At 39.9% G+C, this 25,548-nt stretch overlaps 2 protein-coding genes across 2 annotated transcripts in view; one reads left to right on the top strand and one right to left on the bottom strand.

Moving 5' to 3' along the window:
- LOC148817106 (septin-7-like) overlaps nt 1-13,423 on the bottom strand; it is a 67,433-nt gene extending 54,010 nt beyond the window's left edge. Inside the window, exons 1-2 of the mRNA XM_088939211.1 lie at nt 13,163-13,423; nt 4,476-4,575 (exon numbers count right to left, since the gene is read on the bottom strand). Of these exons, the coding sequence (XP_088795337.1) occupies nt 4,476-4,575; nt 13,163-13,201 (139 nt within the window). The 5' untranslated portion in view covers nt 13,202-13,423. The remainder of the gene's footprint in view (nt 1-4,475; nt 4,576-13,162) is intronic.
- A 278-nt stretch (nt 13,424-13,701) lies between these two features.
- On the top strand, nt 13,702-24,272 carry LOC148817105 (C-C motif chemokine 3-like). Its single transcript, XM_088938802.1, has 4 exons — nt 13,702-13,808; nt 20,662-20,845; nt 22,445-22,565; nt 23,736-24,272. The coding sequence occupies exons 1-4, from the start codon at nt 13,788-13,790 to the stop codon at nt 23,839-23,841; spliced, it is 432 nt and encodes a 143-aa protein (XP_088794928.1). The 5' UTR covers nt 13,702-13,787; the 3' UTR covers nt 23,842-24,272.
- The last annotated feature ends 1,276 nt before the right edge of the window (nt 24,273-25,548 follow it).

Genomic DNA, 25,548 nt, shown 5'->3' with positions numbered 1-25,548 from the left:
GCCAAACTTCCTGCTCAGCTCTGAGAAACTGGAATCGGAAATTAACCGGAGGGATGGCTTCACTTTACATAATGTGTTGAGAGAGACGAGCCAGAAGGGATATTTCTCCTCATGACTTCAGCATTTTAAATTCTCTATTTACATGGTAACTTAACTCAAATTACTCCCAATTACAACTTCTTACACCTAAAGTGTAAGCAAGCTGTGCAGCTGGAATTTTTTGTAACAATATACTAAAAAATCTTCAGAACACAGGCACAGGATAAACCATATACCATATATATATAAAGAACTCCACCAATCAGCAGGCAGTATCTTAAGTACAAATCAAGCCAAGGCCATTGTTAATTAAACAAACTGGAGGGATGTACACTCTGTACACACTGAAGTCCTTCACCGAGGTTCATTGTAGCTGCACCAAAGCCAGCATCGACGTTATGCAGTATCATTCATGACTGTTTTGGCAATGAGAGCCGCCCTACCCAAAACAACAGTAAAAGGAGCACTTTATATAGTGCAGCACAAAGAGCAGCTGCCGAAGCTCACTCCAGGCAGACAGGGCTGTTCAAATGTCACGGCTTCCAGCACACTGACATAACATAAAAGGGAATTTTGTCAGGCCGCAGGGAAGAGTACTGTACAACTCCATGGTTCACAGTGGAAAGTCTCAAGTTATTTAATAGAATGGGCTTTAAGTTAAATAAATTAAGCTTGTATAAATTAGAACACAAGATTACCAATTTTGTTTTGACACTCTGCAAGGAAGGAAAACAGAAAAAGAGTGGGGCATAAGTTCAAAAAGTCAACGCATTGTGTTGTCAGTTATCGCACACTACATAATGCAGAGCTTACTGCTGTAAAACACATTTAATAGCAAAGACACCTGTTTGTGAAATCTGTGGTATAATTCAAGGATAGGAGGCACCATTTTTTTAATTGATGTCTAGATGTCAATAATTAAAGAAAAATAAAACTGTCAAGCCGAATAAATTATCTGCCACCTCTTTCATGTGGAGAGATGTTACATATTCACCATCAGTGTCTAAAAGCACTGTAACACTTTCACTCAGAACCTCAGAAGTTGAATATGGCCCTAAGCTTCATTCCTGAGAATTTTCCACTTTTCATACATAGTAGTCACACCAGCTCTTTGCAGAGTGATGCAGCTTATCTGTTCACTGCCGTGCTACTGCTAAGCATTTAACAAGAGGAATGACATTTAAGAATCCACATATCATATATTCATTTCTGACCAATAATAATAATAATGATGATGAAGATGATGACGTCTGTTACCACAAGAATCAGGTCACAGCTCAAACTACGCTTGATTTTTAAGTCATGAAAAAACATTTTTTTGTCTGGATACCCTCCCATTCAAAATCAATTATGGAATCAAAGTGCTGCACATTAGGACAAAATGGAGAGAAGTGGGAGCCGTCTCTTTGGAAGACGCAGGTAAATGGTCTCTGCTCACAGAACTCTCCTAGGAATTACACTTCCTCGGCTTTTATATTGCTGTTGCGAGGGCTGTAAGAAGATTCAATTAATCTGCCCTTTATCAAGTAACTTTCATGGCAGCCATAACACGGCACAGCACAGTGCATTCAGAAAATAATCTTTAGGAAGCAGATATCAAAAACAGCAACCATAAAAGCAATAAGACCATAAAAATGTGCTCAGTAGACATGAAGGGCTCCACATAACCCACAGTTTCTGAAAAGTATGATTATAAAAGAAACATATTTACAGTCTCAGAATGACAGCAAGATCACAGCATTGATTTGCACACTCAGAGGGCTCCGTCTCCTAGAATTTACAACTGCTGAACAGAAGACCAGGAGCTGTTGTCAGGAAAGCAAGACACAGGGAAGTGGAAGGAAGCAACAGATCCCACACAGATGAGAGGTGCGCTGCCACTTACAAGCCTGCAGCAATATTCTAGAACTGAATCTAAAGGGAACAAGAGCACAGTGAAGTCAATGCAAATGAAGGGAGACCCAGGCCTTTGCACAAGGAAAAATACTCCAGACAGCTGGCAGCACAGAACAGCTCTGCTATCCTTGTGACGACACCTCGGGCAGTTCACTTGGAAGAAACATTTGATACTCATCTGCCTACTGAGTCTTCCAAACCCAATGCTTAATGGCAGCTTTCTCACATGTGGGCACATGAGACGAGGTCGCCTCCATGAACACGTGAAAACAGTCAACTTGCCAAAAGGGTTTCATTTCATTTTTTCCTTAGCCTCGGACCAAAGCTGAGAAACTATTCGTAGATGTCACAGAAATTTGTCAGAAACGCCACAAAACAGTAGGCACCTTCATTTAGTGTTAAAATAGCAAGAAAACAGCAAACGCAAAGCAAGAGCACAAAATTCAAACTGGCCAAAAAACCTGATGACGCCACATGTCTACAGTACAAGGCCGAGCACAATCAGAGTTTTAAATTATGAACGTAAGATCAAATGTTTGTTATACTAAAGGAACTTTTCTTTAGTTTAAAAAAAATGAGAATTCATGTTTTAGTCGAGTCCCACTATGTTACAGTTTGATAGAAGAGTAAGAGAGAGGTGTTGTAGTTAACTTGCAGTTTTTCTAGGCATGCTTGACTGATGAGAACTGTCTGGGTCATGTGAACACACAAGCACAGTAATACATTAACAGAGCAAGGAATCTGAAATGGAAGTAACAGAAAGAAGGTTGCACTTTGCCTCATTCTTACCGGTTGATTTTAACATAAAGGACAGGACTGCTTTTCTGAGCATACATTTCCTTATGTCGCATTGCTTTCACATGGTTTTCATGTCCAGATGTGCTACATCTGTTTAATGCATCTCTGGAGGAGTAACAAGGGAAGAATGTTGGATCTGCATTTTGTGCGTTCTTTAACTAAATGCACGGACAGCCAAATTACAACTGTACACTGTTTGTTCCTCCTTCCGGAGAGCTCTTGAGATCATGCTTTAAAAATAAAAATCTGGAGCTCATCTAGGGCCGGGCCAGTGTGTGCATTACACAGACTCAGTCTCGGGGAAATGCTAGGGCTCAACAGCAGGTTTGGCTCCAGCCTTTCGCACTATCCTTAGGCTATTGATCTGCATGAAGCCAAACATCATAACACCAGCACCTTTCATCATGCAGAAGGTCTTTCTCAAAACAGCATGTCGAAGAATTGTATAAAAGCAAAAGGAAGTAGGCAAAGCAGAGCAGTTGCTGATTCATTTTTACATCGCATTAACACAATGCTGATTCTGAGTCTGCACTGAGCCACTGTACTGAATGGACTGTAGGTCAGACCTCTTAAAAAGCACTTAACACCTGCCTTCAGTGGCAGGTCTTTACTAGTAGTGGTGCTTTGTCATAAAAATAATATATCCTGTCACGAGCTAAGGTGGCCCTACTGGGTATGTAAAACCAAAAATGGTACAAAAAAAATGAACATGGTTTGTGTTCCTAATAAATGTGAAAGTACGGCTGCCAACAATATGTAGGTGTCCCAAAAGTTAGCTGGATGATTCTATATAGCAACTGGCTCCAAACAGGCTTGTTCAATGCTGTTTCTTTCTTTTCTTCCTCCAGCACATCAAATTATACTGTCATGGTTGCGGCTATTGTAATGTTCTTGCTTGATGAAAACCTAAACTATCTGAACTCAGCAAGCAGTCAAGGAGACTGAATAAAAACAGTGATCTAAAAGAAATGTGACTGTAGACCTGTCTTTGACAGTAGAAAAGGAAACCAGGGTGTCAGGTGGATCTGATACATCACCATCTGTTACACTGTTTTTCCCATCATCTACAAAAGGAAGTGGGTAAGAGATAGTAAACCACAATTCTGCTAACTATAGATATTTTCAGCAAAACATTTATAGTTTGCATGCTCTTCGCTTAATTAAAAGTTGTTTTAATAAATAAAAAGTAAGGTAACTGGCATAGCTAGAGACACTGCTTCTGTAGAAAGAACGAGAAAGAACATTTGACTACCGCAAACAGACTCCTCATTAAAGATTAGTCAGCCAAAAGCAAAAACTGTGATACAGTATAAAGGGAAATCAGCAGAGGCAAACGGAAAAGGAAACTTCTTAACTTTGAAGAGTTGGCTCTTTTGAGCACCTTAGCGCGAGTTTGCTCTGCAGATACTGTACCCACAGCTGAGGAGGGTCAGGGAGTGGCACACATTTCCTGTCTGTGTTCAAGCTGTTTTGGAAAGAAGGTGAGCTCTAAAAGGTCATTTCAAATGCAAACAGACACTCCGACAGCTCCGGCAGACACAGAGCCTGATGCAGACAGCCGACGCCGTGAAAATAGCAAAGAATTCCCCAACTAAACAAAGACTTCAAAGGTATAAAATTTTACAATGTAATCAGCATCCCTAAGAACCATCCTTAACTCAGCTGAATACTGGTTGACAATGACCTTAATATCACATGCAAACCAGTAGACCGGAGAGCAAACAGAAGCATCAAGGACTCACCTACAACCATCAGTGTGAACTCGAAGCCCCTCTTCACAGACTTTCTGTAGACCTGGTTGGGGAGGTTGGCGAATCCAACATATCCCTCCAGATTCCTCTGCTGCAAGACAAAGAAAGTGGCACCATCAGGTGAAGATGTGACGGCTTTTCCACAAGCACACAGCAGCTTCACAAGCAGCGTGTGTGTATTGGATCTGACTCGGCCCACACAAATCCCATTTTTAACAAAAGCCTTTTTGATACCGTACGCCAGCCTGAAGAAAAGACTTTTTAAAGGAAAACCTCATATGCAAGTTATGAGCTTTACTTCGTCCATGGAAACGGTGAACACAAACTGACTGCTCTCAAACCATCATCTGTGTAGTATTTGAACTGACTTTTATGTTCTCATAGGTGGTTAAGTGGGAGGGGATTTCATCTACTTTTATGACTTCCAGGACGGCATGAGTGTTTTAATGCGTTATAAAGTACACACCAGCCCCAACTGCGGAGGTCTGTCTTCTAATAGGACTATAAACCAGCTCCAATAAGGTCTGTGTTATAACAAAGTGTTCCGCTAAAGCAGTACAGTATATATAAACTCTAGTGACAAGATGTTGAGCTACAGTCGTATACAGCAGCTCCAGCAACAGTGTGCATTAACAGTTGTACACACCAGCTTCAGATACAGTGTGCATTAACAGTCGTACACAGCAACTCCAGCAACAGTGTGTGTCAGTCATATACTCCGTTTCCAGCAACAGTGTGCATTAACAGTTGTCCACACCAGCTCCAACAAATGTGTGTTACAGTACTATACACCAGTGGCATAGCTTTCAGTCTTGCCTCTGTACTTCACAACTAAGCAATAAATGCCGGTTGGAATTTCAGGTGTCTGTGAAGAGTGGATTTTTTACTCTGAAACTTTTATCTACTTTATTGTTACAATAAAACAATGAGTCAATGGGGGTAATAGAATCCAGAGGTTCAAAGCTACTGGCACTGATGTTGTTCTCTGGTGCTCACAAAGATGAACAGATCTGTACAGCTCAAAGGCACTTTTTTGTATGGATCAAACTTTCTTTTTTGTTTGGTAAAAGTATAGGTTTCATGTGATTTTAAGCCCTTTGATTTCACATCAAAAGAAATGTGATTCCAGAACAGTTTTTTAATTTATCTGAAATTGCATTCTGAAGAGTACTTCTGAACAACCACAGTCTTATTTTCTGTGAACAAACAATTAGAAATACTGTCTTTTTCCGAACACTGCCCAGCCTTGCTGGCTGCTTCTGCACCTCAGGACATGTCCTCAGGACATGTCGTGAGCTTCAGTGGCAGTGTATCATTCCTTGAAGAGCACATCGACATTTGCACAGAACCAGCAGTTTGAAGTAACCCAGAAACAAATTTGCCGCTTCCCCCCTAGGCAGAATTGCTTCAACATCCTCAAACACATCTCAGTCTTGGACATTGTTATTCCTTGTGAAACCCTCAAAGGCATTGACAGTCAAGCCATTGAACTTCAGTATTAACAGCAAAGTAATTCTGGGGAGACAAGGTGTCCAAGCATGAAGTATGGAAGGTTGCAGGAGTACAAATCAAGCCACTCAAGCATGTAGATGAAGGTGAAACCCCAGCTTCCTTTAAGAAATAGCTGGTAGAGATCCTCAGATCACTTACTTATTCTCAAATAGACTCTAAAAGGCCAAATGACATCCTCTCACTTACAATTTTTGCAATCTAAGCATCAAAAAACAACATATATATTAGTGTCAAGTTTCAAAAAAGGAGGTCCTATTCAAGTATTAAATCTAAAGCATGATTCCATCCCTGTGTGGCTGATACTATGCTGTGCAGCCCTTCAGTCAAACAATTCAATCATCTACAAACTGAATACATTTGTAAATACATACTTATATAGTTATGACAGGGATCAATGCTGTTGGAACAATATGCACATTTTTTTTTTAAATCAGACCCACTACACAGGTTTAGAAAACAAAAAGGTGAGCCATGTTATGGTTCCTTCTGTAGAAGGAAACTGAGTGTAAGATGTATAGCTGGTTGAAAAGTTGAAGGAACAATGCAGAGAGGTTATACTCAGTCAGATCTGAGGCATTTAGAAACAAATGTCACTAGAGACAAACCATGAGCGTTACCATTAACAGACGTTTTATCTGAAAGAAATGCTGGCATCCACAGCAGTACGATTGCATTACTTTGGTTTGGCTGTGTTACCGCAGAGATGAAATCACACAACTCCTTACTCAGCCCAAAGCAATCTGTACTTATAATCCAAGGAATCTGCTCCCCAAGTGTGCAGCAAACAGGATCACTTGACTCTCGTAATCCTTGTAATTATCTTCATGTCTTGTATAAAAAAGTCTAAACAGGTCTGAGTCCCTCTTTTTATTCCAACACTAACAAAACTCATACCAGCAGGTTAGTAATAGATTTTTGATGCAGAGCTTATGAATTCCTGAATAACACTTGTGATTTGATACCTGCAAAAACAATCTCTGAAAATATTGTATTATATTTGCCATCTGAACTAAATTATAAGCGTGACGGTGCCATTTAGCCCTAGCCTGGTGAGATCAGATGACCTCTCAAGTTCTCAGAGTCCAGTCTCAGCCAGTCCACTCCTATCTGCCTCCACAGCAACACTGTGCACTGTTCCAAGTCCAACACTTTTCCTTTTTTTCCTGCTAGATTCATCCATAAAAATCTGTTGTTTTTTTTACCCTGGCCAGCATCTAGCCTGATTTGGATAGATCAAAGAAGCAACACAAGGCTGGGCCTGACCAGTATGAGGACAGGAGACCTCTGAGGAAAACCAGGTCACTGCCAAGACCAGTAAATGACACCTCTCCCGCTAAGCCACATTTTCCAAACCAGTGTCCCAGTATGGTTACTGGGAACACTGTGCTGTAGAAGGTTCTCTCCTTAAGATGAGATGTTAACCTTCACTACCTGGTCATAAAGTATCCCATGTCACTGATCATAAGAGTAGGGGTGCTAGCCTCATTGTCCTAGCTCAATTCCTCTGTGAGCTAATTGAATCTGGCCTCTCTACATTTTCGCCACAATTGAATGGATGAAGCAGTTTTACACATCTCTACCTGATCAGCTGTGTAGTGGTACAACTGGTGCAGAATGTCTCCTAGTGTCACCCTGGTGGTGGATGCACTTCACCTGTGGATGAAGACAGCTCCCTTTAAATGTAAAAAGGCTTGGGGATCCTTCGAGATGAAAAGCACTCTATAAATGTAGTAATCAACTCCATTGATCTAAAGGTCTCATCCAACCCTTGCTTGAGACGGGTGACATTTTATGTGTGACAGAGGGAAGATAAAAATATTCAGTTTCCTACAGATGGCAAGTCACAAAGATTATGGGTGGGGATCCTCCAAGCCAGACTCACACCACCTTCTTCAGGCTGAAGGTAAAGAGCGATGAGGCTCCTATGCGCAAACAACATGTAACAGAGTCTGCATCTATATTTGTGGCCTCTTGGCTCTACACCATATTCTGCACATTAAGTGGAGACTTTTCTCTAATGCTCCTCCCTCGTTTTTTCTTCTAATACCAATGACTTTACGGAGGGAAGTTCACTTCTTAAAGTTCAACATGAATGAAGGATTAGTTGCCCATCTCCTTCGCTCATGTACTAACTAAAGGGAATGTTTTCTTATTGAATTACTTCAGTGGCCACAATATCAAAGGCAGATATAAAATGAGCATCCTTGCAATAGAGATCTTGGTGATATACCACTAAAACCCCAAACCTAGCAGACGCCTGCTATCTGGTAGCTCTGCCCTACAAATCAAAATCCATCTTAAAGGTGTTCCTGGGGAAGACAAGGCAGCGCCTAACATTGTCCGCTTTGTGCTACATCTTTCACATCAGCTGCACAAAAACTTTTCAGACCTTAGTTTTCTGGAGCCATTAATTCACACGGGAAATAATTTGTTGTGATATGTTACAGGTATGAAATCAAACACAGGAAATCCAGCAGGTTTAAAAATACAATTTATGAACAAGAACAGCAAGACCCATGAGTCATATCCCATTTTATTAAGCCTTTAATCTTTGGCAAGTTTTTATACCAGCAAGCTACATGTTCCAGACAGAATCAGCTTAATACCTGTTCAATCTCTTAGGAACCACAAGACTCATTGTGATTTTTGATTTAAAGAGCACAGACTGGCCAGGTACTGAGCTTAATTAATGAAGGCCCTAAAAATATAAACCCTGTGCAGAACAATGTACAGCAAACCTTAACCCTGCATTTCAGCTGAAGGCACAGGAAGAAATGGGTTGAGGGAATCTGGAACAGCATTGAGCACATTGAGAAGATCAATCACAGGGAACTGGGCACTGGGCTCGGACATTGGGCCTGGATGTCATTCACTGGCTATTGAAATAGAAACTTTACATTTTCAAGAAAGACCAGGGTGAAGTGATCAGGTAGGTTCTCTGGATGGAAAACTGTGGCAGTGCAGTACAGTGGGACAAGGCACTAATGGGATGTCCTCAGTCTCGTCTCACCCCGTCGTGGGCCAGTAATCCGAGCCGATTAACAGATGGGGATCCCAAAATGCAAGAGTATAAAAGTGGAAGAAATCCTACATTTATTTAAAATTGTGTAGCTGATACATAAGTACTTATTTTAAAGTGTTTTGGAGAACTGCCAGCGAGAACTGTAAGCGTAAAAATCATTGGAAACTTAAATCATTGGGGAAAAAACTAAGTTACATTTTAGATCCTTTAAATATGATCACTGAAAGGATGCACCTGCTCACAGGTAGTTATTTTTTACATCTGTCCGGCCTGCAGAAATATTAAGTGTGCCAGGTTTATCAAACAGCTGTAATAGTGAAATTGAAAACTGGAGACAAGGTTGGAAGACACGGCACACACAGAGTCCCTGGGGCTTCTGAAAGCAACTTCTTACCACTATCATGACCATCGTGAGTGGAAAGCCTTTCTTTCTCAGTGGGTCAAAATCAACACACTCCCACTCCTCCTGGACTGGCAAGGCCCCTTCTGATATGCTGCTGGGTCTTTAAAGGCATGAAACTAGGGACTTTGCATTGAATACCTCTGCACCAGACCTTGGGATGAAAAGACATCTCTGCACACAATCCTTTTGGTATCAAACCCAGACCTGTTTTGTGGGTTTAATTGCAACTTACATTGCTACCAATTAACCATAGGTGATGAATTATCCAAACTCATGTGCTTACAAATATTTTGTGGCTGGGTACAACTATCCAAGTACCATTAGCCTTGATGGAATGTTTCATTGCTGTTGTTTTTAGACCACAAATATGCTTGGATTTGTGAAAGCAAAGATGTGACTCATTCACATTAGATTTTGCAATCATAAGCAAGTCACTGCAATGTAGAACAACACCAAGATAGTAATGGGACAACGAGAGCAAAGAATAACATGGTATCCTTTGGGTACAATAATTATACGTCAAGTGTTAGAGCCAAGAATTCTTTAAACAAGTTTATTGTTAAAATCAGAAACTACTACAAAGTTATTCAAAAGGCCCAGGACTACCTTAATGTCAGATTCTGTCGTCACTCAAAACTGCCACCACTTTTAAAGCTCAGCCTCAGGTATCGTTTTGTTCAAGTGCACAAGATCAGCTGCTACAAAAATGTAATAAAGAATCATGACAGCTACAAACTCCAGGGTAAATGACAAGACAGTGCATTTATGTCATTTTTAACCACAAAACCCATCATATCTCATGACTGAAATGTTTTTCTTGAGCATTTCCCAAAAGTGCTGAATTTACCAAAGTGGCACAGCAACAGAAACCAGTAAGATATGAAGCACAATTAAACAAACCTTCAGTGAGTTAGGTGGCAGTAATCAATTACTGAGTGTACTGTGCTCTGTGCCAAACACATTACCAAACCAGAACAGTACATTCCTGAGGGACCAGCTACACTTTCCCCAAGAGTAACTCTACCACACCAGGAGAAAGATGTTCAATGAAGACCATTAAGCAATTTTTTTTACAAACTCTGGGTGATCAGTTGGTCAGTGCTGACAGAAATAAGATGAAATAATAACCTGTGTATGAGAGAGGGCCCTTACGCGGTTTGCCAGAAGACCCTTTACCATTGAAATACTTCACAATTATAAAGTTGGAGGATTTCAAATCCTACAGCAATAATGCTCTGGATTCCGCTAAGACAATGTGTTTTGTAGTAATGGATTCAGCTGTGCTTCTGTCTAGTCTTCTCAGCTTGTGATGCACGTTTGCACCATTATTTGAATGAACTCTGAATGCCATCTCTGTATTGGAATGGCAAAGTGGAATCACTCACCGGTATGAGTGATAACTAATTCTGTTCCTTAATGGACATCTCTGTGCCTCAAAAGGCCACTATTCGGGCAGGCATTTTTTTCTCTAATAACAAATTTTGAAACAGGTTCCACACAACTTTAAGTGACAGTTAACCATCCAAAATATTTTTTAAGGGGAGTCTAAAAGTCTTCAAAAGTCTCATGGCTCCTTCCTACAAGCCACAACCTGACACGAGTAGACACAAATGTCAGCAGTCAATACAGATACCTTACAGCAGATTGAAACCTTCATCGGTTTGAACTTGGCTTCAGATGCTGTTTCACTTCCTCTCACCAATGCATTGTTCTGTAATGTGCCTTTGTTGCTGGGTTTTGTACAAATGAGCCCCAGGCTGAATGCAATACATCACAGCTCACTGAGTGCCAGGAGAGACGATCCTTTATATCAATGCTTGGCATCTACCACTGGCGTAGTGGCACGGGGGAGTCAGGGGTGGCAAGGACGAGCTGAATTTAGTCAGCCTGTTGTCAAACTGACTGACATCCAACTCTCCCACTTGCTATGCAACAGCCCAATTTCCAATATCATTTCCTGGCCACTGAAGACTAAAGGAATGCACTGTGCCCACTGACATCTGGAATAAGACCTCAGCAAGAAGATAACCAATACTTCTTAATTCCCCACTATAAACAGATAAATAAATCTCTACTGATCAAGTTATGGGAAACTCCCTCGACAAAGAGGACATTTACAAGCCGTTCAAGGACCCAGTCTATGTACTTCGAATTTGTTTAAAAAAAGATCAAGATGAATTAAGTGCTCCATGTATACAAACTAATCCCATTTGATTTCTGTTACTATGGTGTGCGTGATCTATCTATAATGGAATAATATTTTTGAATAGAATTGCAAAACCTGATCTCCAGTCTCCCTACGTCTTTTACAAGCATGGACACACTAATAAGCGAGTTCCTCATTTTTTTTTCATGTATCAAATATCAAAGCGCAAGAAGACTGCTCTCGGCGCAGAAGTGGGCAACTAACATTAGACAGTTTAGGAACATTATTCTGACCCTGAGAATTAGTTTACAAGAGACTATCCAAAATAACTGTCTAGCGCCTCTTTCAGTACAGAAGCCACCGCACAAAACGATCTGACAAATCGCATATAACAATGAAGAGCCTACCTAAAGACCACCCCAAATAAAATCATCAGACAACAGTATCGCACTACTAGTTCTGTTTGACATGGGATACTCCGAAAGAGGTACATGTTTTTTTAACATAACACAGCCCTGTCTAGTACAAATGGATAGGAGCTGGTGCACACCTTTATGAGCGAACCCAAAGTTTTTACTTGGCTTGCGTGTGGCCCATCGAGACATATGGACAAAACGGTTAAGAGAAAATAACACCCATTGCTGAAGGGCAAAAACAGAGTTCAGAGCCTTGAAATCAAGCGCGCTGTAACACAGCAATCCACCTGTACCCGAGAACTGGTTTAACGGTAGAGCGAATATTTAGTACTGGCGTGTTTTAAAGAAACTTAATTGAACTGTGCTGATTGCTCGGATGGTGGCGACTCCGTCATTTCGGTTTTCACATCCTGTCAATAACGTTTGTAAGATTGATTTGTGAACTCTCGCATCTAAAATCCCCGCAAGACGCGGGCTGGCGAGAGGCAGTGGTCTCCCACGCAGAGCCGGCCTGGCAGCCGGATCCGGTCCGTTTCCTCTGGGAGGCTCCTCGCGGTCGCCCCGGTTGTCACCACCGCGGGCGCCCGGGCAAACCAGCCCCGGCACCAGCTGCGATTTCACCGGCAAGCGGCCGAAACGCGGGGCTGTCCGCAGCTGCCTCATCTGCCCGATAGAGCGGAAACGCGCTCGGTTCACCAAGGCAGAAGGGAACGCTGAGCCGGCAGAGTCGCCCACTGTCTCACTGAGATTCAGCAGGATGTTTCTGTGATGGATACCGCCTAGCCTGTAGACGGGGTGGGAGGTGGGAGAGGGGGGGGGAGGCTTCATCCCGCTCCAACCGATCCCACCACCGGGCCCAATAATCATCCATCAGCGAGGTTCGGCGACACGCTGACTTGCCGCTTTGCGACCACATCTGCGGCTGCCTGCCTGCCTGCCTCTGACGCACTCCCCGGCCAGGGGGAAGGCGCGTCGCTGAGCGGCCGGCCGGTGGGGCGTGTGAGCCGCCTGCAATGGAGGATGTGCCGTCTGCCTGCTGGCCACAGCCACCTTGCCTTTCTCTTCCCTTCTCACGGTCAGGCGCCCGTTCTCCGACTCCGGACGCGATCTCAGACTGCAATCGTGTGCACGAAATACCAAGAAAACATCAAGCGTCTAAAAATATATATATATACTTACCGCTATGCTGGAAACTGCAGAATCGGGTCTCTCAATCATTTTACTGTAACAGCAGCAACCCCAAATCCAAATAGATCAGGCATAAAAAAGAGCAATCTTCTTTTTTTTATTTTAATCGTTTTCTTCGGGTTTGCAACTATAACTCTGGAGATTATTTCTGAGGATGTGTGGGAGATTCCGAACGGATTCTAATGAATGAAACCCAGAGGGAATCCCCAGGTAACTCTATCGCAAGGCAGAGGCAGAAAATTGGTATAATGTAGCGATCTGGAAGGCGGAGGTTTGCCCCCTCCCTTGGAATATCTCTTTGATAGGCCCGAAAAGTCTCGGCTCGGCCTGCCATTGTGATGTCACAAAGAATTAGCCAGCCCTCCGCATGCGATTGGTTCCAAGAGGGGAGGCGGCCCACAGACGAGAAGACGTTTCGAATTGCCTGATGGGATTTGAGGTTTTCTCATCTGCCTGATCGTTTTAAGGGCCAATGCATACTAGATGGCACGAGTTAAAACAATCAAAACCTCAGGTCTGGTTGCCAGGACACGGTCACTGAAAACACCATTCACGACTGCGGATGTTCCTATAGATACATGTACGGCTGCGTCTACATCTACAGCATTTTGCAGTTATGTTCACCATCATAAGCATCGTAAGTATATAATATAGCAGAAGTATCTATATTCCTGTAAATATACTCTTACACATACTCTTCAAACACCATCATGATGAATTCTGAAAAGTGTATCAGGCTGTATTATGGAGAAGACTGCATTATATACGAATTTCAAAGCACTGTTGTGCGTTACCTGCACAAATTATATAATTGTATGAGTCTAATGATTGCCATTTTGAAGCAAAATTCAATTGAAGGTACTTGTTAGTTTAAAGGACTAGTCATTACTCCTTTATTGTGATAAAATTTATTTTGTCATTGCATATGTAGCTGTGAAGTTGTATCGTTTTGCAAACTCGCCCCCTTGTGTAAGTATTTATTAATGTCTTTCAAGAAGCTCGTCAGCCATGTGTAACGATTGCAAGTTTTCATGGTTTAGGATAAAAGTACTATTACCTGGGATACATTTCAATTCCTCAGTGTAAGAATAAAGTTCACATAGTGTGGAAATGAAGTTATCTAACAAGTATATAAAAAAACAAAATATAAAAAAGAATGTATTTAAAATGACATGTCAAACAAAATAGTTTATTTAAACAAGGACTGTAAATATCTCCAGCCGGAAAAAAAACATAAACATAATTATTTATAAATTCTACATTGATAACTGATATTTTTTTCATAATATTTGGATTCGTTTAGAACAAAGCAAAGAGAAAATGTGAGCGTATACTAATGTGCAATAAGAGACTGTCCACAATGTACAGAATTAACCACGCAGGATTAAAAGCAGGAAGCAAAATTTCAGAAATTTGGGCTTATATTAAAATATTGCTTCCAATGGGGACCCTAGTGCCCAAGTGATGAATTTGACGGTCTTAGCTTTTTGAAAATTGGATAAAGCCATAAAATTAATATAATGGATCTAAGGGACCAGATTAATAATAGATCATATTCAACGTACTGTATACGTCAGAGGTATTCAGTCCTGATTTCTGCCGGGTTCCTGAAATCCTCCTTACGAGTGAACCAAGAGATCGGAGTTCAGATGGACCCACCTTCTCCCTCCAGACCTCAACCTCCTTGAGATTTGTTTTCCATAGAGATATCATCGTCAACACAGTAAAGATGAGTTTCATATCTGATCGAACAAAAAGAAATGTTTAAGAAGATGAAAGACTAGTTATTTTCTGGTGTCTTATTTTATTAAACCTTTACTGGTCCATAATCAACATCATAATGAAAATAGCTATTCTGCTAGTCATGAATCATGCGACTTTTAGAACGCTTCACAATATTGCACTCATACACATTCATATACGTCTGTGAAGCTGAGACGAGTATGAAATATGTCTCCTTTCATGATCAAAGATATATATTTTTTTACATAGTTGCGTTCTAAATGTTCTCCAATGTATTTTAAGAAATAGCTCAAAAATTCTATTAAATTATAAACACTAGACTATGTATAAACTATGTATAACTCTATTTTGTTTTGTTTGTATAAGTGGTAGGAACCCATAGATTTGCAACTCTTACCTCGTAGGGAGTCTGGCAGCTAAAACTACAGCAGAAAAGGGGGAAATACAAAATAGTTAAAAACAAACAAGATGCTTAAGACGATAGCGAAATTCTCAACATACAGTAACACCGTTATTGTCAGAAACAAGTGGCCTACAGTTATTAACAAACTGGAGGGACGTAGTTTTAAATTCATATAAAGGAATTCAAAGCAAACAAAATATTCCACCAATGAATTCAAACACTAAATGTTAAGAATAAGACACAACAATTAAATATGATTCTAGTTAATTAAAAAAACAGCAATAGCGTTTAGGCGACCCCCAGTGGTCATTTGTACTCATTTAACGTTTTTTAGAAATCGATCTGTCTGAGGAGGCACAGTACAAGAAGTTCAAGTTTATTCAAGTCTGTAGCAGACACAATAAATGAGCTGTAGGGAATGTTTCTTTCTTCTTAATCCTCAACTAAGATGACTTCTTCCATGAAATAATCACTTGAAAAAACACTCTAATATAATTATAATATAAATACAATATTTGCAACTTTTGTGAACTGCAGGAAAATTGATAACGGTATGAATGGTTGTTTTACCGTTCATACTCCTGGAACTTGATGGATTAACTCAATCCATGGGAAGAAACCAGCTCTTCAAGTTTAGTGTGCATTTGAATATACAAATTGATAGAAAGAAAGAGAACAGTGATTCATTTCCATTTTGTAATTTATTTAAAACACACTTACATTGACACTTATAATACAAACCGCCACACAGGTTATTTTTCAGGTGAATCAACAATGTGAATTGGACCTACGTGTCTCTCCTACACAGATAAAAGATTCACTTTAAGGCAGTTGAAATATTTAGGTCTGCCCTGGGGAGTTTATTTGATTTTTGTAAAGAAATTATTCACATTATTAGGCACATATTTTAAGAACAGATTTCACTAAAAAAATGCCAAAAGGTCCCTACAAGCTGATGTACAACTCAGTCATCTTCGGGTGACACACTGGAAAACCTGTCACACAAAGATGACTGAGATGCATCAACAAAACGGAAGCAGAGATCAGACAAGCCCGCACTCATCTTTGACCTGTTTCTGCAGTTTTACACATGTGGTTGGCCACAGTGCTGCCTGATACTAACATAGGAGCCAGTTCAGAATGTGTCAGACATGATGATGCATAAAAAGGGGAAAAACATCATTGTGTTTTAAACATTTTGTAGTGCTTTTTAATTAAAATATAATTTTAAGTTTTTATTTTCTTACACTAGACAGAAAGTAAGAGCCTGAAAGGTAATTAAACATTGTGGTAATACTAATGTGTAAAAAACTGTAGCCAATTTAGTAGGAAACCTCCAGTTAAATATGATAGGATTTCAGATGGACCCACCTTCCTCCACAGGTCTCAATTTTATTGGTTTCGAAAATCTCTTCTATACAACAAGGTGGTATACCTCTTCTATACAACCTCTTAAGTTTCACCTAAAACGTTCCTGAGGTTTAATGGTGTTGTACAAAACACTGCAGTACGGGTCAGCAGCCTGGATTAGGGTTAGAGAGTCTGTAGAGAGTCATTTGAGGTGTTTTAGATAGCCTGGGATGGGATCTTAGTACAGAAAACAGAAAGTGAAAATATAGCTCTTGAAAAATAATAAGAATCTGAAATCTTTTTAATAAAATGTTATTAACATTACTATCCAACCCACTAGACACTGATAACAAAGTTATAGAAGCTTTACTTTCCTAGAATCACTTCTCTCTGTGGGTGGTACAGTATGCATTCTGACCTACTGTGAATATGAGGTATGTTCTGGTCTGAGAGAAAGCAAACAGAATGGCACAGCCTACACATAAGCTTCTAGCTGCCCACAACTACCTTATATACTGTATCAAAACTATCTGCCCTTCAGCTGCCTAAATGCTGATTGGAAATGGTCAATGAAGTACTGGTAACAGCTGACTCATATTGATGTGATGGGCATCCAGAATTTGACCCTCACGTTGTTTACCCCTCTTATCGCTGCACATCTTAATTGTAATCAGCTTCAAGTCACAACCATAATACTACATGATTATTTGCTTAGAGAAACTTTCTGCTAATTTCCTTCCTTTACCATGAAAAATGTAATGACTGAAAAGAAAAAAAAGTTTGAAAAAAGTGCTTACACCACACAGTGAAACAATAGCACATTTATCTCTGAATCTGTGAATTTGAATCTGAATCTGTGCAAAGCTTTGCTGTTTCTCTATACAAGACATTAAAGTAGCATGTGTCTAAAAGACTCATTTTCCACCACTGGTCCAGATGTTGATCTCAAAATGACCCCAGTACTTAATGGAGCCTTCTTATGTACTGACTACAGTATGTACTGTATGACTTATTTCTTCATTAGATCTAGAAACTTTTATTCAAACACCAAGTTTGTAATTGGCCATTGGCAGATGGGTCAGGTTTGTTATTTAATTCATTTGAGCAACTGTTCTGACTCAGAGCAGTGTTTATAGCACCCAGTACCTGACTCTGTCCTGCAAAGTGTATGGGTGGTTCCACATGTTCAGAACACCGAAGGCTTGGTACAAATGGGATTAAGACAAATTAAGTTATGAATTTTTAGATAAGAGAAGATGCAGAACAAGAAGCAGAATACATTGCATCTTTTGATTAGTAGATGTGTCTACTGTTGTATCCACTGAAGTGCTCGTGGTATCTCCAGAAAAGGAAAGCTGTCACATTAGTGTTCTAGTGCTACAAAGGTACTTAAAAGGCATGTTGTTGGTGTCATCACTTGTCTGAAGGTGTAACTATACACATATTGAATACTATGAAGCTCACTAAGTTACTAGATCAAGTGTTTTTGCTAATAAAATACCTTGCTACAGTATATAATGATGCAGAACTATATGAATTTCATTATAATATAGCCTTTGAAAATTATTACTATAAATTAATTTTCCAACTTTTTGTTAGGTATAGAAATCACAGATGAATATGTTGAATAAGCAATTTCTAAAACACAAAAGCTCTGCTTTAAAGCACAAATGTACTCTTCCGTTTGTTGTAGTTCCATTTGTTCCTCCCACAGTGTAAGACATACTGGTAGGTTAATTGGCCCTGGTGTGAGTGTGTGCATGTCTGTGTTTGTGTGTGCATTGTGACGGACTGGTCTCCCATCCAGGATGTACACAGTCTTGCACCCATTTATTGCTGAAATATTCTTCATATCCCCCACAACCCTGTATTGGATAAAGCCGTAAGAAATTAGACAAGTCAAATATCACATAGAAAGGCCAGGAGACATTCCTTTGAATTAAAAAATGGAACTCAACAAAGACAAAGTACGTTCTAAATGGAGTGAGACTTTAACCTTTTACTATAAAATGTTAAAAGTGGAATGTAAAATTACTGTTTGTTACAATATGTAACACAACATGTTACATGTTAAATTACACGTTACATGTTAAATTACTTAGTCCACCTCTGTTAGTCATAAAAGTCATAAAGAGCTGGGTTTTGGCACCCATGTTTATAAAGAGAAAGATATCTTCATGTTCTGCCTTTTCAACATCACTTCCAGTAACTCACCGTGTTCAAACGGTGCTTACATTTTTAGTTTTATCTCTCTTTTTATTTCTAGGAACGAAGTGTTTGAAATTAAACTATAATGTAAATGAAAATGTACCCTGCAAATCGAAAATGCTTGCTACATAAATCGGATTCAAGACAAAATCTTTATAAATGTGGCTTTCTGGAGGTTTGAAGAAAATGGATTAGAGGAACTCATAAAAGATGAAACCACAACAGAAAGGACATGAATTTCAGAGTGACACATCAAGTATTTTGCCCCTTAGCCCTTATGTAAGCATCTTTAGTAAAATAAAAATGATCAGTTAGGTCCCTTACAGAGGCAAAGTGCTTCTGCTTTCACTGTTTCTTCCAGTTCGGGGGAGCCAGACCTCATCTCAGCAAACAACGGGCAGAAGGTGGGGTAACCCTGTTCTGAAGGGGTGTACAGGACACACACACATACAGAAACACACACACACCAGAGCTAGTTTTTTCAGAAGCCTGTTAACCTACCAGCATGGGAGGAAACCCACTGAAACACAGAGAGAACATAACAATCCAGCCCCAGGAACTGCACCCACAGCCCCCTCACTGTCAGGCAACATAGCTAATCACTGCTCCACCATACCACCCGAAACCTAACGTAGGATTATTCTTCCTCACATCCTCTTCCTCCTTCTTATGGGTACTAAAGAGCATGCTACTGCTTTGATCACTAGTAAAAATAGTTCATTTTTATTTCATGGTTTTTTTTTTTGCTAGTAGTTAGAACATCAACATGCTTCCAGGACTGGAAACCACAGAGCTGTTTGAAAGTCATTCTTACAATGTTGCATTTATACAGCGTCGACATAGTATCATTTAGAGAATTCACCTTTGACTTCTGAAATCTGATACCTTTTACACTATCCAATACATTTTTACTGGTGCTTTGTTTGAATTAAAGTAGGATCTGTCTAGAATTTCCATACTCCATATGCAGTAAGAATGTGCCCTGATAATGCTTATGTGGGGCTACTGTATGTTCATGCACTATACAGTATGTTTTATATGATGTGGTGGTTCTACCAACCCCTGTGAATATATAGAAGTATGCAGGATGTGTACATTTTTAAATGAAAACATTATTAGCCATGGTTTATGACACATAAAACAAATCTTGTTTCCCCATAAAAATGTCTCCATGTGGACAATAAGAAACAAGTGTTCTAATTTTGTCTAGATTTAAATGTTGTCTTAAGTGATTTCAGATACCACTAACTGGGAACAGCAATGAAACTTGCTACAGTGATGGATATTTATCAGTGTTATTCTGGGAAAAATTCAGGTTACTTTTTGCAACACAAATGCTGCATAAGACATAGTATGAACTGAAACTGTAACTTTGTCAAATGTGATGTTACTGTAGGTTAAATTTGTATTACCACAAACTGAAAGTAAAAGCAGAGATCACTTAAAGTTCTTAAAAAGTAAATACCAATTCTTTCTCAATAGAATAAACATTCCTGGCTGAAAAACATAAATTAAGTTTGAATAATCTATATATAATATTCCATATAGTCCATCAATTTTCAGGAACTGTTTAGTGCCTGAGCCTAAAAATCATTCATACTTAACCAAGAAGAGTAGTAGCATTTTCATTTTTTAGTGATTCATTTCCTAAATAAAATTTATTCGAAGAAAAATAAATTCTACATTTTAGTCCTCCTTGTTCAGGGGGTGACTAATCCCTTTCAGTTAGGGGCTAATCTGACAGGCCCACCCCTCTGAAAGTAATTCCCCTTCATGTATTTCTCAGACGAACAGCTCAGCAATAAAACAACGCCGCACAGGAGGAGATATTCACTTTCACAGTGAAAGAGTCTTCTGCAGAACCGTCGGCTTTGGGCTCCTTAGTGCTGTGCTGCTGAAGATGGGGTCTCTTCGCCTGTGTCTGCCAGTCTGGCTCCTGGCTCTGCTGCTCGCTGCGTCTCTCACTGAAGGTAACACTGTCTGGGCAGCTGGCCCTTTAAAATCACATGGGCTCTGAACCTCTGTTTTGGCTTGTAGTGTGTTTTATCATCTTTTCTTAAACAAACTGTAGGGCTTCTTACTAATAACATTTCGCCACAAAATGAGGATGGCCTCCAACCATATTTTAATGTTTCTAAACATTGCATCCTACAAGTACTCAAACTTTTCTTTTACTATATAAAAAATGTGCTTTATATTTAACTAGAGATTGTTGAGGAGGAAAATAAATGAGGTGTAAGAGACTGAATTAAGAATCTGGGAAGACGGATGGTGATAGAAGATGCACTCCCTGATAGAATGGACAAATGTTTGGGGTTAATATTTTAAGGGTTCAGCACTAAATTTCATTTAACGTTCACAGTTAGATGAAAAAAGGTTTAAGATAGAATTTCAAATGATACTCGGCTGCACCTAACTGATTTCTCTAGAGATGTCAACCTCATTTGACTATTTTCACCTGTTGGCATCAGGGAAGGTATCACAGTCATGTGGCGTTCGTACCACATGATGTCTTTCTTGACTTGCTAAGACACTAACATCCCACTTAGTTTCAGTTTTGATCAAGTAATACTGCACAGAGTTAAACAAATGTTAAAAATCTTATATGTAATATCAAATCAAGTATGTTACGACTTAAAGATTGGTTATCAAATTGTTCGCAATTTATGATGCTGTAGTTTCAGACTAGTCTTGGAAGAAAAATCAATAAGATAAGCTCTGGAACATTTGTTGCAAGTCTACGGGCAAAACCACAAATCTGGGAAATCAATCATGCAGCTATTTTAATAAACTGAAGAATAATGATCTTTTCTACTACACAGATCTGGAATATGTATTTCAGAACTGTAGCTGTGAATATAAAAGTACCATATATTCAGGGAGGACCCATCATGCTTTACTCGGTATAGTTTACGATTTGACTATACCACTGTGCTTTTCTAAGAAATGATAGAAAAATAGTGCAATCTGACTAAGAAACAGCAAGATGAGGAATTGGTCTCATGAATGATGTAAGAAATCTGTTTTCAAAGTTTCACACACTAAAAATGAGATTTTTATGATTGTTTCATTCTCAGTAGCTAACAGCCATGCAACAGTAATGAAGACAAATTTGAAGACAAATGTTGCTGTGCATGGGGAGACACGTTTTTGTCTACTGTGAGACAAGGTTTGAAAATCGCTGTAAAGCTGTCCCAAATGAAACTGGTATTTACAGTATAAATGGAAGCAAAATCAATTCAGTTTAAAGCAGGCAGCCTCAGAGGAACACTTTCACTTGATTGAAAGATAGGGGAGATCATATTTTCTTGCAGGTTCTGTGGCTGGTTTAATTCCTCTAAAGGCAATCATAAAGTTACTGGAATTATTTAAATATAACTGGCAGATTAATTCTATTCAAATAAATGGGAGTGAATTATGTTTAACCATTCTTAGCTGACAGACAGTTGAACTCATCTGAGAGCTAACAGCTCTATAAAACAGATAAAAAGTCCGTGTTGGCTGACGCACAGAGAGCACACCCTGAAGTGACAAGAACTGACAATTTCCCCTTGTCCGTGTCTGTTAAGGGTTTCACATGGTTAACAGGCCCAGGAAGTGCTGCTTTGACTTTGCTGCGAAACAGCTGTCTAGACGGAAGATTGTGAGCTATTCAACAACTAGCCAGCAATGCACGAAGGGAGGAATTCTGTGAGTATGGCTTTTTAATCCATACAATAATACTCTCTTGCTTTCCTGCATGGAGTAATGTAATATTCATCAGGCAGCTTGTGTAATGTTTTAAACCCAATGTGTTCACTGAACTGCTGAATTCACCCGCAAAACCTTCAGTACAGTTTCCATCTGCTTGTGAAAGATGGCCATGTCACATCAAAGCCAACCACACAAAACAGGAAAGAAAGGAAGACTCACAGATATTTGCAGTCTTTTCTCAGGTGACACAATGTAGATCAAGCTACCCTGAATTTCATAGGCGTAGGTTTCGTAGGTGTTGTGGTTACATCAACCTCATGTAAGGACGTGACAAGAAAGAATTTTCAAAGATTTTCTTAAACTAATGAGTTCTTAACTTTAACACGTGGAAAAAAATGCTTTGGCTCTTTTTCTAAATATGGACTTGTCCACCTCAGGCTGAATACAAGCTTTAGACCAAAAAATTTTGAACTTGTAAAAGTGAGCATTCAAATTCAAACCCCATCTGTCACTCAGCACACTGTGGGAAATTTGTATTTATATTCTCCATGCCATCTAGTTCCTTCACCTAAATAGGTGGAATAAACATAACACTAAGAATGGTGACGAATAAGTGGAGGTCGTTCGGTCTACCTTGTGTTAGTTGTTAGTAGTGTCTAGATAGAAGCCACATAATCAACTAGGGGGCTGAATAGATTGACTTACTAATCCTCCTTTTTTAGTTTACGAACTAGTTGAGGTATTAAATAGTAGACTAGTTCACTAAGCCAGAATCTAGATCACCAATACAAATTAGGAGAAGTGGTCACAAGCAGATTATGGTGCTTCCCAAACTGCAAGGACAGTCAGTGTGTTCTTATTTATCTTCACCTGTTACTTAATTAAAAGTATATATTTCTGCTTATGTAAAGTTAATGTGGCCCAGGAACACCAGCTGCCATTAAGAAAAACGTGCAGCTCTGGGAATAGAAAACGGCCCCATGAACAAAGGGGTTGTTGGTGTCTCCCAGTGGTGGTCTGGAAGCTGATTCGAGAAACTGCTGGATAAGATCTTCAAATCCATCGGCCACTCTTGACCAAGAGAGGAAGAGCACGGCTACATGTTTTCTTCTTGCCTGCTGGTGTTTAACCTGCCTTGTGCTCATATTGTGTGTTCATCTTCCTCAGGTTCAGAACTCTAGCTGGGAGGGAGGTCTGTGCCAGGCCCTCAGACAAATGGGTGCAAGACTACGTCAAGTTTTTTGATGGCAAAAGCAAGCCCTCCAGAATTTAAAAGCTCTGCTGCTGAAGCCCCTTTCATCATCTGTGTCTGTCCTGCTGTTCATTGGTGAAATAGCCAAGTATAAAATTCTCCAACGCACCTTTCAAGCTAAAGTTGTCGACGTCAGCTCTGTTGCTCATGTGTTCAAGTGAGTGACTGAGTTTGACTGCATTTTGCTCTCAGTTTAGATGCCCCATAGGGAGTTTGTTGTTTAAAAGCACATACCAAAACCCGCAGTCTGGAAAGCATGGTTACGAAAACTCCAGTGGAATATCATGTAAGTGTAAATCTGGAAGATATCAGATTAAAAATGAATGGAAAACCAAAACAAGCACTGTGTGCTGAATTCTAAACTCAAGAATGTAATTTACTTCCCTTTACTGAAAATAGTGAAGAAAAAATGTTAGAGAGGGGGCTACTTTCCTGCAGCACTTCTGCTTTTAATGTATAGTACACTGAAGCATACTGCCAGAAAATCCTGTCTATTATACTAGGCCAATTTGTGATACTAAGGAAACTCACAAAGCTGAAATATCAGAAAAAGCTATCTACCTACTAAAAGAAAAGAGTTCTGTGATACCTGATTCCTGTTGCCTCCTGTAAACAATTGTCTACAATAACAGTGATGCAGAAATGTATTGTAAATGCCCTAAAGCTGGCTGTACAGCTGTGTAATACACTCTGGAATTTCAGCCAGAGGTGGTCTATTTTGTACATGTATTTTTTGTGCAAATCTGCGTGTGTGTTTCATTAAAACAATATTCCTGAAACATGCTGCTGTATCTGTTTTTCTTACATAGATATCCATGTCTGAACACACCACACACAGTGCACTGCAAGCAGCGTAAAAAAGACAATATCACTGGGAAGCAATCTGCAATGTGCATTTTGTTACTTTTGTATGAATTCTGACTGTTCTAAACTCATATGCTGAAGGACAAACTCCTTCACACCATCTACAAAAACGGGGACTTCTACAAATTAATTTTATGGTGCCTAATCATGAAGGACGGTATCGTTCTCTAACACACCAGCCTCACTTAACACAAGACCCTTCTCCTGTGCAGGGGCCTGTGCTCAGTGAAACATTTAAAAATCACATGCATCCAAACTGTTTTCACCAAACCCTTCATCACATTATAATAAAACGGAAATGCTGGCGTTCAGGTTATATTTGCGCTTCTTTTGATTCTCGTCTGATGAATGAGCCTCTAGAGAAAAGAAAGACGCACTCGCCTGCTAAGTGTATCGGGTTCTCTAACTTGAGGAGTGTGCAGTGCATCACTGCTATTTGGCCAAAGTCAAATCCTTCGTCACCAACAAAACTTTGCCATCATCAGTCGTTGCTCATTACCGAACTCCCAGCACGCACAGTATAAATTCAGTAGAATATGTTTTAGTTCAGCTTTGTAATAAGTCTCTTTTGTTTGCGTTTGAGTAAAGGGAGTCTCGTTAAGTGTTTTAAGACCACGTTCTGTTAAAAAAACAACTCTCTGAATTCAGCAGCTACAGTAGAACACAGATTCGCTTACATGCCCAGTGCAATTAAACTGGAATTCAGACGGTGAAAGGAACGGCGGAAATAAATCACAACAGCCTGGAAGGTCAGGCTCACCAAGTTCCGTGGAGACGGCGGGGCGCTGCTGAGGACCGGAGTCACTAAACAGCAGAACAATTCACTTCTGCAAACCTTGACCCCATACGCAGACTCAGGACCAG

This window comes from Atractosteus spatula, chromosome 21, assembly GCF_055471065.1.
Source record: "Atractosteus spatula isolate fAtrSpa1 chromosome 21, fAtrSpa1.hap1, whole genome shotgun sequence".
Lineage (NCBI taxonomy): Eukaryota > Metazoa > Chordata > Actinopteri > Semionotiformes > Lepisosteidae > Atractosteus > Atractosteus spatula.
Note: the sequence above shows the minus strand (reverse complement) of the source record. Positions and strands in the feature narration are given on the sequence as shown.